The following is a 14,604-nucleotide window of genomic DNA, read 5'->3' as shown; positions in this document are numbered from 1 at the left end:
CTTTCTATGTGTTGCACTAGTATTTTGGTATGTTATCTTGCATCATTATCCTTGTGAGGCCTTTTCATTTTGCTATCAAGATTGGTTCTCTAAGTGTTAGATTTTCTCCTTCAGTCTGATCTTAACTCTGAGATCTTTGTGGGTGTTAGATAACATTAGTTATTAACCTGTGGTGTTTTCTTCAATCTTATCTGTATTTCATATAGCCATCAATAGAGCCAGAGTGGACACTTGACATAATGGTCCGGCCGTATACTTTCAATGCTCTTGTGTTTCTTTTGTCAAGAATTGAAAGAGTTGCCATTTTAATAAATTGCAGAAATAAATTTTATTAACGCTCCCGCATTTACTTCTTCCCAAGCAAATGCAAAACACTGCATAACCCTAGGGGCAATTCTATGGCAAGCGTGCTCTTTCTGTATTCCTCTTTGGAGATATATTGTCACCAGGATTAATTCTGGAGCTTTTTTGGCTGAACATTAGTAATTAAACATAGCTATCTACATCTAGATAGATAAAGTATTCAAGATTTTTATTAGAGTTAATAAATTACTCTACATATACTAAATACAGGCTTTTGCCACAGAAAACCATCTTCCATGGTTTCCCACAGGGGAAATAACTGAACAAAAAGATAAATACTGTGGCTTGGAATCTTTGCAAGTTGAACTTATTAAGGCTTTAGACCAGGGGTGTCAAACTTGCAATGACACGTCATCACGTCACGTATCACAATGTTTTTTTCCCTTCACTTAATTGGGGGTGGGCGTGGCCAGCATGTGATGCATCCGGGCCATGAGTTTGATACCCCTGCTTTAGACCATATATATATATATATATATATATATATATATATATATATATATATATATATATATATATATATATATATATATATATATATATATATATATATATATATATATATATATATATATATATATATATATATTATATTATTTTCTGAGGTTCATGGTATTTGTATGTGGATCTTTGGTTATTCGGGTTTTCTCCCGCGTAAGATTGGAAGTATCTAGGCAACGTTTCGATGAAGTCTCATTCATCATCTTCAGGCTTCTGTCTTCAGCTCTGTGCTTCTCACTCAACAGAAGCCTGATGATGGCAGATGAGATTCTGCCAAAACGTTGCTACAACTTTAAAAGCACAACTACAATGACGTGGGAAAATACCCGAACAAAGCTGAATGCCATACATACATACATACATACATACATACATACATACATACACACACACACACACACACACACACACAAAATTTTCGCTACCGGTTCTCCAGAACTGGTCAGAACCTGCTGAATACCACCTCTGATATGTGTGGATATATGTGTGTGTGTGTGTGTGCGCGTGCGTGCATGTGTGTGTGTGTGTGTGTTGACTATGTAACTAATAATTACTATGTAACGTATTTTATTTTATATGTTTATAAAATATGGTTCCAGGCTTCTTTTGCCTACCGAAGGACAAATAATTTAAAAACTACAAACATATCATCTAGGTCTCAATTTCAGTCTTCATCTCTTGCCTGCCCAAAGTGATGGCTAAAGCAGTTCACTTTACTTTTGGAAGACTTCTCCTTCGAATTAATACTGTTCTGTTAAAGAAAGCAGAGGGTTACCTGGTTCCTCAATCATTTTACCAATGATAGTGGACAATTTAAAGTTTTGAAAATTCTCTCACTTGATGATACACACTTTTTGCCAGAATACATCTGAACTAAGTATATGGGATTCTAGAACACAATGTTACAGAGTTTCTATTAGTTACTGAAGTCTTTAGAAATGTTAATGGTTTGAAGCAAATTTGTTCTTACAAATTGCAACATAATTTCTTACCTAGACGTTGATTTCCTTACTTTCAGGAGCTGTTGAGACCTGAACCTTTTGGTCGCGTAGTCATATCTCCTGCCATCTCTGGACAAGATTTTATTGCATCTGAAGGAACATTGTCTTTTGAATCTGGACAGAAAAATGTTCTACTGAGTATAATACTGAACCCAAAGAATGGATATCTGAATTTATTTCCTAAACGCTTCCAAGTTACTCTGTTCAATCCTACAGATGGTGCCAGAATTGATAGCATCTATGGTATTGCCAACATCACCATCGTCTCTGATTCAAACTCCCAAGCAATCTGGAGTCTGACCGATCAGCTGTTTCAACCTCTTGATGATATTATTTTGAACACAATCCTCCAGCATCTAAATATCAAAATAGTCACAGAAAATACAGAAGAGCAACTTGCTGCTGTGATGTATATCATAGATAAGGTCTGTATCTTGTTCTCCCTTCTGCAATAATTAAAGATTTCTTAGAATTGGGAAATCTTAATCTTATTTTTTTTCAATGAGAGATGAAGCCAGAATAGTAAAAGCTTTGACCCAATGATTGCTTTGTTTCTAAAAATATAAATTTGTGTGTATTATTGTACATAGGATCCATAAGCAGTATTTGTTCACTTAGATGAATGTTACTCATCCAAATGTTTAACTGAACTGAAGTGGAATGAGTGGATGATATACAATGTCAGTGTTAAATTCCAATACATTGATCATGACATATACTATCTTCACTATGTATTCAAGATTAGTCCTCCATAAAGTTTTAGATATAGCTATTATGCAAGGGAAGAGCTCCATTGAAATCAATGGCACTTACTCTCAATGTTTATTAAGGATGTTTTTATGTTTCAAATGTTTCAAATCCCAGCATAAAAGAATCAAGCCACTGAACATTTTTTAAAATATTTCCTTCTCAAGGTAATATCTGAAGGAGAAATACAGGCTCTCACTGATCGAAACAGAAATCTTTTGTATGAAATCCTCTGTGCACTAGCTAATCCCAAACGCAAGGATACTCGAGGCTATAGCTTCCTTGTAGATATTACAGAGAAATTTGCTTTTTCTCTTCCTGTTGGTGAAAAGTGTGGCTCACAAGGTGAAAGGTATGGCATTTTCTACATATGTACTGAGCACATGTTAAAGTGAGGTAAATGTTAAAGATTATTTGCAGGTCTGTGTATGTATCTTGGTATGAAAGTAAGCAAATTGTTTGAGATGTCTCATATCCTATGAAGTGAATCCTTTAGCACTCAAGTTCAGGATTACATTTTTTTTATTTCACACAAGAGTTGAACTAAAATCTGAATACATTACTAATGAGTTAATATTTGCTATATTATTCATTTTATTGCTTATGAGCCAATACAACTATGAATAGGCATGAGCATCTACTGCACATTTTTCAATGCAGATAATAATTTTCTAATTACTTAGCTTGTTGTTACTGTTCTTTTTTAACAGAGGTAAAACCTTCCTTGACCATTGCCCTTATATTGTAATCTCATCACATCACTGGTATCCACAACAAATCAATGGGCATAGATTTGATGGAAAAGATGGGGATTTCATTAGAGTTCCTGACCATTTGTTAGAAGTTTCTGCTTCATCCCATTCTAATGATGCAACCTGTAGGTTCATTCAAGTCACAGAATATAGTAGCCAGCAATGGTTTACAGCAGATGGTAGAGGAATTGCCCTAAAAAATAAGGTAATCTGTTAAACTATCTATTAGATTAATATCCTGTGAGTTTTATTTCCATTAGAAATATCAAAGTTCCGTATGTAGTTTGCCCAATCATCTTACATCCAAGTACTCAATTTTTTAATTTTACTACTCTTATAAGACATTGTTTTTGTTTCATTTTTGTGATTGCTTTTGTTTCATTTAGGACATATTGGATTTAAACACATTTTAATGTAATTTCATCTGAATCAACCATATTATTAGCAGACTTCCGTTTTCTAGCTTTAATGGTTTCTCATAGTTCACAACATCAGCTACATGATTTGGACATAGAAAGTAGTAGGAATATTTGCTTACAGTTGGCAAACAAATGTGATTTGTGTAGAATATCAAAGAAAGCTGTTGCTAGATGAACATTATTCTCAAAGAAAATATTGAGCATGCATCTTTTTAATTCTGGTTTCTCCTGCTATACATTGATTCTCATTATTTGTATAATGGCTTTTCATTGTCTCAGTGCCTGTGATAGCGTTCTAGGCCCTTCCTAGTGTAGCAAGACAATCTACTGCAGGAATATGTACATCCATTACACAAATGATTAGGGAGTCATTTCTTTCTACTGACCTAGCTATCAGATTTTATAACCCAAGCTGCTCTGTTAGAGACACATTTATGAACCTTATGTAAGATAAGATGAAAACTACTATTGAGGAAATGCTAGAATCTGATTTTGAGCTCCATGAGCAAGTCTGACTGATGGTGTGGATTTTTAATGAGACTTATAGATGAAGATCTATTGACTATCTTAAAATATTTTACTGGAAAAAATCAATTGATTTATACAATTTAGGATGATGCAGTGCTGCAAATTCAAAAGAAAATACATGATTCAGAACACCCATGGGAATGCACCTGTCAGGAATACCTTAAAACATCTGTGTTTTCTGGATTTGCATAGCTGATCTCTACAGCTGTCATACTAGCCTAAGAAAAGACACATTTGGTTTAAGGTGTTTCTGACAAATGGCATATGGATGTCACCAATATCTTGAAACACATTCCTTCCTTGGAATTCAAAGTGCTACCCAGCCTTAACAGAATTATTTTGATACTCATATTTTATGCATGTTTATTCAGAGCTGCTGTTTACTTCAAGGAAAATCCATGTAGAGATGTATATATATAACTGTAGCAACAAAAACTTATATGAATGTAAAAGGATGCCATCAACAGTTTTTATACATGAGGCTACCATTGAAAACTCTTTGGAAGCTGCATCTGATTAAACATGAGGTAGCTTGGATCATCATGGACATATCAAAGTTTGGTTATGTAACATCTTCATGGCTACAGCTATGTTGGCTATGTGGGACACAACAGTGGTGGGAGTCATCTCCTGGGAGGATGAGTCTGCCTACTGAGATGAGGTGGACCAGTTGCTTTTGTGGTGTGGAGACAATAACTTGGTTCTCAACACCAAGAAAACCAAGAAGCTTACAGTGGACTATGGAAGGAACAGATCAGACATCCAGCCCTTGCTTATCAATGGAGACCGAGTGGAGCAAGTGACCAGTTTTAAGTTTCTGGGTGTTACCATACAAGAGGACCTGACCTGGGGTACTCACATTGCAGCACTGGTCAAAAGGGCCCAACAGAGATTATATTACCTGAGACTTCTCAGAAAACAACAATTGAATGAAAAACTGCTGGTGACCTTCTACCGCTGCACCACAGAGAGTATCTTAATTTATTGCACCTCTGTACGGTTTGCCAATTGCACAGTGGCAGATAGGACAGCACTCCAGAGGGTTACTGTCATTGCCCAGAAGATCATTGGTTGCACTCTCCCCACTTTGGAAGAGCTTTATAGCTCCTGCTGCCTTAAGAAAGTTCAAAACATTCTCAAAGATCCATCTCACCCTGGGCACCCTTTTTTTGAACTATTACCATCTGGCAGACGGTACAGGATAATTTAAAAAAAGGACAAATAGGCTGAAAAACAGTTTCTATCCCAGGGCAGTAATTCTATTGAATTTTACTGTATAGTGCAGTATAGAATATGAAGGATGTGTATTGTTTATTTTCAGTCATAATGTACACTGAAGATGGTATTTAATTTTGTTGTATGAGGTGCAATGACAATAAACTAAACTAAACCGTCAGTTTCCAAATGTAATTTGTGGTGCTGGCTGACACTTTTCAAAAACCATATGTAACTTAAGGCCTCAGGAGCTGCCTGCTGTAAGGGGAATCACCTTATCTAGTAAGATCAGGGAGAGGAAGGTACGTTAAGAAAATGCCATCTTCAGGGATCTCATTCTCAAATCATCTCAGTAATGTCCCTCCTCATTTTGGAATAACCTCTTCACAGGACTGTTACATCTCTGTTAATTTCAAAGAGCATTAAACAACTCTTATAGACTAGATGGAATATTGACTGTCCATATAGCGTGAATTCTTTTTATTGTTGGAAGAATTTTTCTTGTTGGTTTTTTTTTGTTATTTCTAGGTTTTTAATCTTAATAATGGAAAGAAGTGGTAAGCTGCCCAGTAAAATATTAAATAAATAAATTGTTTAAATTATATGGTTTAACACTTGCTTAATTTATATATCTCTTAAGATTCTGAAGATTGCATTCTTAAAACAAGTTAATATTAAGGACAACTGGTTCTGTATTGTGGCATCCATAAGATATGGATTCAAATCCTCTTGTCATGTTGTCTGCGATGGAATTTGGGCCTCGTTTTAGAAGGCAAATACAAGGCTAAATGATATCTCTTCAGAAGAGCAAATCTTTGCATTATGAAGTTATAGTCACTGTATCTTAGGAAGGATAAAGGGGAAGTATTTGAAACTGATACCTATTAGAGAATTGGTATCTTTTCAGGAGTTACTGAGGGTCTGCTTGGAATAAGATAGATTTGAATATTTATTGCAAAATAAGAATCAAGTATAAAATAAAAATCAGGAATGTTTTAAAAGCAAAAGATGTCTATCTTTCCTATTTCAGGTTTTTTCAATGAGCTTGAAGAGACAGAGTCCAGTTCAGCTAAGAGATAATAATGAGGTCATCTACCGGATTTATTCAACAGAAAGTCATATAATTCCTCATAAGTCTTTATGTCTTGTTTGGAATCAGATTGCTGAAAGGTACATTTCTAATTCTTTGTGTGTGTGTCTATCACACGAACACATACATCTATTAGTTATGTGCTGCTGTGTGGATTTAAAGTGAAAGTGGGTAGCTTCATAGAGGGTGTGAGTGTACTCACTCCTGGACTCATACAATTCTCAGAGTTCCAAGAAAATATGGAGGTGCTGACAGGGTGATACAAGTTTATTAGAATATATAATGCCTTCCTCTTTATGTGTTCCTAATGTTGAACAGCCGCCTTCTACATGGTGAGTATAGAGATTTAGAGAAAGATGGAGTTTCATTAATAAGACACAATCAAGTTTTTGCTTTGGTCTGAAAACATACATCTAGACATGTAATGGTTCCTGTATATAGTGATTTATATACTTTTTAAATCCTGATCAAGATTTGACATATTGATCCAATTATATTCTATATGTTTGAGTTAACCTGTGAGGCATTGGTTGATAACCTACTGAGAAAATCTGTTTTAGGCTTCTCAGAAGTCTCCTACACCTCACAAAACTACATTTTCTCATAAAGTTTGGCATCCATCTGGTTAAATTCTAAATTTTGTCTTGAGTTTAGGTTCCTTGTGGCCAATCATGTATTCTAGCTAATAAATTCCGCAAAACAAGGAACTTTATTCTGATTTACAAAAGCATTTTGGTTCTGTTATAGACCAACACAATTCTTATAATGTTTGTTTACATTTTGTGACGTTAGGAAATAACAAATTAACTGCCAATATTTGTTCCCTCTGTAGTTGGCTGTCTAATGCTCAATTCTGTAAGCTGATGGATGATTCCTCCAATTACGTGGAATGTTCTTGTTCACACATGTCAGTTTATGCAGCTAGTGCACAGACAGAGAGCTTCTCTTCTTACAATGAAGCTTTCTTTTCTTCTGGTTTCATCAGTATTTCTGGTCAGTTATGTAACAGTATTGTTATTGATTTATGTACTGATTTAAAAAGATAATATTGGAAGTTCTTTCAGAAAATCACTATGTCAGTAAGGAATATTAGGAAAGTTTTGAGCGCTATTTCAGACATGCACAGTGAAGATGCTGACTTTCATTTTTTTTACTACAAATTCTTTTTGCTTTTAAAAGATGATAAGAGAATAGACTCCTACAATTCCAATCCTTCCTTGGATCTTTCAAAATAATTGTGTGATTATTTGAAACTTCACCAAAATAAATTGTATTTAATGATAATATCCTCAAAGAAGATCTTATCTTTATTAAAAGAAAAATGCAAATACAAGATTTTATGCTTACTTAGGGTATTAGCCAAGGACGTCTCAGTTGATATATCTTATTTCAGCTAATTAGAATTCACTTCTATCTAAGGAGCTAAAAAATGGATAACCTTTGCCCAAAGATTACTGCTCAAATTTCTGATTTTATTTCTATATACTTAGGACACATTCACACATACTTTAGTTACGGTATTTAATATTTAGATGTTTGTCTAAGATAATTATATTTGATAAATGTAATATATTCTAGAAGGACAATAGTATAAAAGTGATTGAAATTCATTAAAAACTTGGAATTTGTTTAGTTATTATACCACTGTCCTTCCAGAAGTAGCTGAATAGCTTATTAAATTAAATAGTTCTGTGATTATATAGTTACTTCAATATATAGTCATACAGGTTATGAATTCCAGAAGAGAAATTTTCTACAAGGTATATTTGAGTGCAATAAAAGTACTTAAAAACAGGAGAAGTTAAGAACATAAATATCTACATAACTCCAAGTGGGGGCAGCAATGATTAACATCACAGTTTTGCAACTTAAACTCTGCCTCTTTTATGCTTGTGCTGTGACATTGCTTTGTGGCATTATGGCCTTCTATTGTACATCATGACCTCAGGTTGTTACCATTTGGACAAAATCTTGTCTTGCTGTGCATAAATTGAACTGCAATTTGTGAAATGAACTGACTCATTTGGCTGATTGAGTAATTGAGTTCTACTGTTGTTTGGTTAAAACAGGCTTCATCTTGGCTATATTTTCATATTTCTTATGTACCAGAACATCAATGTTTGCTGCTAAACTCCTGACTCATATGATGGTTGCCTGCTTGGGTTCTCAGGTAGGAACATGTTTAATTTAATGTAAAGCTTTCTATAGCCACATGTACTTGTTTATACCCAATTTCATCCTAAACACAGAATCTAGTCCAATCCCCTGCTTAAGCAGGAGACTGTGCCATTCTAGACAAATGGCTCTTCAATCACTTCTTAAAAACCTTCAGTGATGGAGCAACCACAACTTCTGGAGGAAAGCCACTCTACTGGTTAATTATCTATATACAGAAATTCATTATGTAAATAGAAAACCTCTCACCTACACATTTCAAAAATGAATTTGCCCTAGATCAGTTTCCAGAGGTAAATGCAATTGCTTGTTGGAGTCACATTTCCCAATGTTTAAAACAGGAACATTTTCTAATACTGTGCCCAAACTCAGTGATATTCACGTGGAAAAAGCAAGGAGAAAACCACAGGAACAATATCTTTCTAATCTGAAGAAGAATGAGCAGTTGGTGTGTGTGCTGTATACCTTTGAGCATACTACCAAACATTTCCGTCTAGTGTCAAAAGTGCTATTTAAAATACAATTTCTGAAATTCTTCAGGCTCAATACAATTATTTCCTTATTTAGGTAGGTTTCATAGATATTATCTATCAAAACCAGCAGATGGCAGTGCAACCTTTCCCCTGGTATATTAGAAATCTATTTTCCTAGTGAAATGTTTGATTGAGGCAATAGACGGAATGCTACTTTTCAAGGGCTTAATTGTTCCTTAAGACTAAGTAAGTTGGTTAAATTGTCCAAAACATCAGCTTAGGACTATAAGGTTTTTGTGCATATTAATTTGATTGTGGATGAACAAAGGCTAATTATCCCATAGATTGTAAATTCTCCTTTATTTGAATTCTAATGTGGATAGATTTTTGTGTCTTCTCTATGCTTCTTCAAGCTTGCATACTTAAGAGAAGATGGTTTATAATAGCTTAGTAAGCTCATCAACTTCATTTTCTAATTTTGAGTTATTAACATTATATGAATATCATCTGATATAAACAGCTCTGTTTATTTAGTATTTTTACCATAATGGTCCATTTGTTTACAAACAGTTTTGGAGCTGATATCAGTGCAAAAGCATGCCACTTGTAAACATGGCTTTCTATAAGGGGCATGGAAGAAACAAGAAAATAATGCAAAATAATTCAATACACCTCCCTGAGTTTGTTTGTTCACACACACACACAAAATCTGTTTTATGTTGGATTTTCTATTTATTTATTCTTCAAATTTCTGCAGCTACCTATTTCACAAAACAAATTATTCTGGGCAGCATGCAACAGAATTAAGAAAATAATATGCAAATAACAACAACTATTATTATTTAAAACATTAAAAACTGAAAAAACAGCTAAAAATAATGGGCAAGGTATGTCAATAATGTTTAGACAGTTTAATTAAATGATGGTAACAGAAACTGTTAGAAAACCTAACGGAATATAAATGTTTAACATTTCTATTGCCCAGTTGGTTACCAGATGTATTGGTTTGTAAGAATAAACTTAAGAGACAGGAGGAAGAGACACAACCTAAACAAGAGTCTGAGAAGAGGAATCTAAATCTAATGGAAGGATGGGGTAGAGAAAACATCCCAGAATTGACCCTCCCTAGTTCTCTGGAAAGTAAAGGGGGCATATTTTCTGTTACTGTAACTTATACAAGATAGTTTTCAAGGTTTGGGTTTCTTGTTTGGATTACCTCAAAAGGCAGACATCATGGGACATGGTAGACATGAGAATGGAGGGATCTTTGCATTATCTGTCTTTTTCTATGTTTATTTTTCAAAAACTACAATGAGATCTCTATATTTAGATATTTTCTTGAATTCATCTAACTGTTTTTCAAACCTGAAGCTGGCACAGAGATGTGTGAATGTTGAGACTTTGGGGGAGTCAATCCCATTATTGTTTTATTGCTTCTAGGTTTTTGGTAAAATACCATACTATTTTTTTTTTTGGTCTGTACAATATTAAGATTTCCAACTCTCAGCAAATGTTTTCAATGAAAGTTGGCATTTTAATGGGAAGAGGGAAGAGGGGAGTCCAAAGTCTCATTTGCTGCTTATAGTAACCTGGGTTTATTAAGTAATCATTACACAGAATGCAAAGACACAATAAAGAAATAAACAAGGAAAGCACTTATTGAATGTTGAAAGGTCCGAACATTTTGTTACAACAGGATATTATACGGCATTTACATAACACCTTATTTTCAGCCAATTTTTTAATACATCTTTCTATCCTACTGGGAAAGAGTATGAAATGTAAACATCCTGAACTTAACTGCTATGAAGGATTTTCTGCTGTGAGGTTTTTTTTGTTTTGTTTTGTTTTGTTTTGCCTTTTTCAAAGGGGCACTTTGTCCCTTCAACAGAAGTGCTTACCTTGGCTCTTTCCCATATTTTATGTCCTCAATTTTAATATGTGCACTCAGAACTGGTTGCTAGAACACTGTTGCATACTCATTACCATAAATTCTAACAATTGTTCCTTAAAACTTCATATATATATATTGTTATTCTATTTCTTCATTTAATGTAATTAGAAGAATTCATGGTATTTCCATTGAAACTTATTGCAATTTATATGAGATAACATTTTGATGAAAAAAAATTCTAAATATGATAATGAGAAGTGTAGATAATTTTCAGTGGAAAGCTATACTACTGCAGATTGATGTCATTGTTTTTCAGATATATGATTATATAGCACCATTAGTGTTCTTAATATTATAAAGTTTTGAATGGCCAATACTGTCTCATTGCTTGATTGTAGATCTCTTTTTTATCTTTGATTAATTTTTATCATAATAAACTGAAAAGAAAACAACAAAACTTGCAAAGGTAATGGAAAGGGGGTTGTTTTATATGTAATAGCAATATACTCTTCCTCAAAATTTCTGTTGCTGTTAGAATTTTCTGTACTGGAGGTTTCAAAATTGACTGGACAACCAGTTGACTGGGATGGTATAAGATCTCTTGTTTTGAGGCGGTGGGGGTTGGACTAGAAGACCTCTAAAGTGCCTTCCAGCCTTATGATTCTATGTCCTATATAAGTTTCAGATATAGTGTGCACAATTTACAGGTAGTCTTACAACCTTGACTTACAACTTGCAGCTATTAACAGTGGCTTCCAAAAAAATCAGTTGCAGCTTAATTTGGTCATACAACTGTCACCTATGCACCATAGTCATGTGATTGCAATTTGAACGCTTTGCAGCAGCTCACATTTATGACTGGTTGCAGCATCCCGTGGTCATGTGATGACAGTTTCTGATGGTTTTGCCAGTTTCTGGTAAAAAAAATAATCATTGAGCTGTATTTGTACTTATAACCACATGACTTGACTTACAACCATAGTGATGCAACTTACAACTGCGGTAAAAATGACTGTAAAATTGAAGCTCACATCATTAATTGATTTATACCTACAATGACATACAAAGGAAATTCTGATCCCAACTGTGTTTGTAAATCGAGGACTACCTGTATAATTTAGCCACTGAATAAAAATTGCACCCAGTGGGTAATGCAGTTCAGACTTATTCATTCCCAGACAGCTTACTCAATCAACTATGAAATCAGTAGTACTTAATTCAGTCATGTGTAACAAAGGTTTCACTGACATCAGTGTGTCTGCCCTAAACATGACTAAATTTGGATCCAATCCACCTGTCCATAGTTACATGAAGTCAGGCATCTTTGGAGATCAAGCATGCAGAATACTATGTTTTCCTATAATTCCTTCAAATTGTTATTCTGCATAGTAAATTCAGATGCCACTGTCTATAATTTTTACTGATTACAGCCAATACATGTAATCCTTTAAAGCAACTAACACACAACTATAATCTATAAACTCTATTGGTTAGAACCATTTAATATTTTAATCAGCAAAAAAATAAGAGGTCAACTCTTTCTATGCAAATGTCATACAGTAATAGATCAGAAGCAATGAGTTAGCAATATGTGTCCACATTTAGTTACACACACACACACACACACACACACACACACACATATAAAATTGATAGATTTGTGAAGCCTAATTAATAAAGACTGTGTGCAGGAAATCAAATTTCAGTGATAAAATTAGAAATCTGATACTATTAATTTCAAATGATCAGTTTTTATTCTTCTTGCTTAACAGAATTTTTCCTGTTGTCAAAATATCAAACATAGACATATGTCATGAGCAAAAGTAATTCTTATATTCTTAATATAGTATTCAGTGAAAAGAAAATGACTGAAAACATTAAGGCAGCTTAAACATTTTTATTTATATTTTATATTATATTTTTGGTTACATGAACTATGGTGACAGAAATTATTAGTAACTTGAGTTTTGCATTAATGGTGCTTCAGCCACCAATGTTTTTTTTAAAGTTGCTTAACCAGAAACAATGAACTGTAACTGGGTCCTGTGCTAAATATTTGGCCAAGTTTGCAGACGATACTGAAGTATTATTCTGGGTGATAAAATCCAAAGATGATTGTGCTCCACAGAAATCTCCTTAAACTGGGTAATGAATACTCAGGTAAATTCCATCCATTTAAGAAAGTATAAAACAATACACATTAACTCTCCCCCCCATCCCATTTGTCTTATTTAGTGATGTTGGCATAATTGTCTGTTAGTAATAAAAAAAAAACATTGCCATCATCAGAGAAGATGTTGACTCAGTGTGTGGGAGCTGTGAGAAAGGAAAATTCCACTCTGTGGAGTATTAAGGAGGGAATTGAAAACAAAGTTGGCATTACAGCAAGGCTGTTATTTAAATCAATGGCATGTCTACAGCTAAAGAGCCATTCTTAGTGCAATATTTGAAACAGGAGCAATAAAGGTGCAAAAGAGCAATAAAGGACTACCCAAATGATGTGACCAGGGGAACTCAAGGCTACAATATTTGGAACTCTAACTTGAAGAAAGGCAGTGGATTCCTGACCACATTGTAAATCACATATAGTCTGAAGAAAGTGGACAGGAAGAAATTTTCCTTAAAACACTGGACTTGGTGCCAGACAGTGATGCTGATTCACAATGGACAAAAGAAAGCACTTCCTCTTATAGCACATAATTAGTATTTAGTATTAGTATTTATTTGATTTGTCAATCGCTTACAAGATACAGGTATAAGAATAAATATAGTTTTGAATATATGACATAGATACTTAAAATAAAAATAAAAAAACAATAGGACAGGAACAGTAGGCACGATTGGTGCGCTTATGCACGCCCCCTACAGGACTCTTAGGAAGGGGGTGAGGTCAATAGTAGACAGTCTAAGGTTAAAGTTTTTGGGGTTTGGGAAGAAACTACAGAGTCAGGGAGAGTATTCCAGACATTGACCACTCTGTTGCTGAAGTCGTATTTTCTGCAGTCAAGTTTGGTGCGATTAACGTTAAGTTAATTAACCTGTATAATTCATGCTGATGGCCTCTAACTAACATGATTTTAAAGAGGTATTAAATACATTCATGGAACACAGGTCTATAAAAAGGTTTCACCCTCAGAGACTCAGTGCTGCTTCTAGATAGGGCATAGCAGACCTTTGAGTATCAATTTCAGGGAATAACAGTAGGTGAGGGATAGATTTCAGCTCCTGCTTATAAGCTCTCCAGAGACAGTTGTTGGATACTGCGAAAAATAAAATGCTAGGTGAAGTCAGGTTTTGGCCTGATCTAATAAGGGTTGTTTTTTTAAGTCTCATGTAGAAATGTGTGTGTGGGTGTGTATGGATGTATGTACATGTATATACCTATATGTACCTATAGTTGCTTAAACTTTGGTTACTTTGTCTTAACTATAAATCATTTTATAAAG

At 34.3% G+C, this 14,604-nt stretch overlaps 1 protein-coding gene across 4 annotated transcripts in view; it reads left to right on the top strand.

Moving 5' to 3' along the window:
• The window catches only part of ADGRV1 (adhesion G protein-coupled receptor V1), a 258,922-nt gene that overhangs the window by 143,788 nt on the left and 100,530 nt on the right, over window positions 1-14,604 (top strand). For 3 of the 4 annotated variants that reach the window (XM_087958193.1, XM_087958191.1, XM_087958192.1), the window contains 6 exons: window positions 1,883-2,290; window positions 2,780-2,964; window positions 3,323-3,569; window positions 6,557-6,696; window positions 7,449-7,609; window positions 8,686-8,786. In XM_087958193.1, the coding sequence (XP_087814319.1) occupies window positions 1,883-2,290; window positions 2,780-2,964; window positions 3,323-3,569; window positions 6,557-6,696; window positions 7,449-7,609; window positions 8,686-8,786 (1,242 nt within the window). Of the gene's footprint in view, window positions 1-1,882; window positions 2,291-2,779; window positions 2,965-3,322; window positions 3,570-6,556; window positions 6,697-7,448; window positions 7,610-8,685; window positions 8,787-14,604 lie in introns of those variants that run through there. The other variant, XM_087958194.1, reaches the window with a different exon arrangement.

Source organism: Notechis scutatus, chromosome 2 (assembly GCF_049901735.1).
Source record: "Notechis scutatus isolate UNSWTSFEM ecotype Mainland chromosome 2, rNotScu1.2, whole genome shotgun sequence".
Lineage (NCBI taxonomy): Eukaryota > Metazoa > Chordata > Lepidosauria > Squamata > Elapidae > Notechis > Notechis scutatus.
The sequence above is the reverse complement of the archived record's forward strand: the minus strand, read 5'-3'. Positions and strand labels throughout refer to the sequence as shown.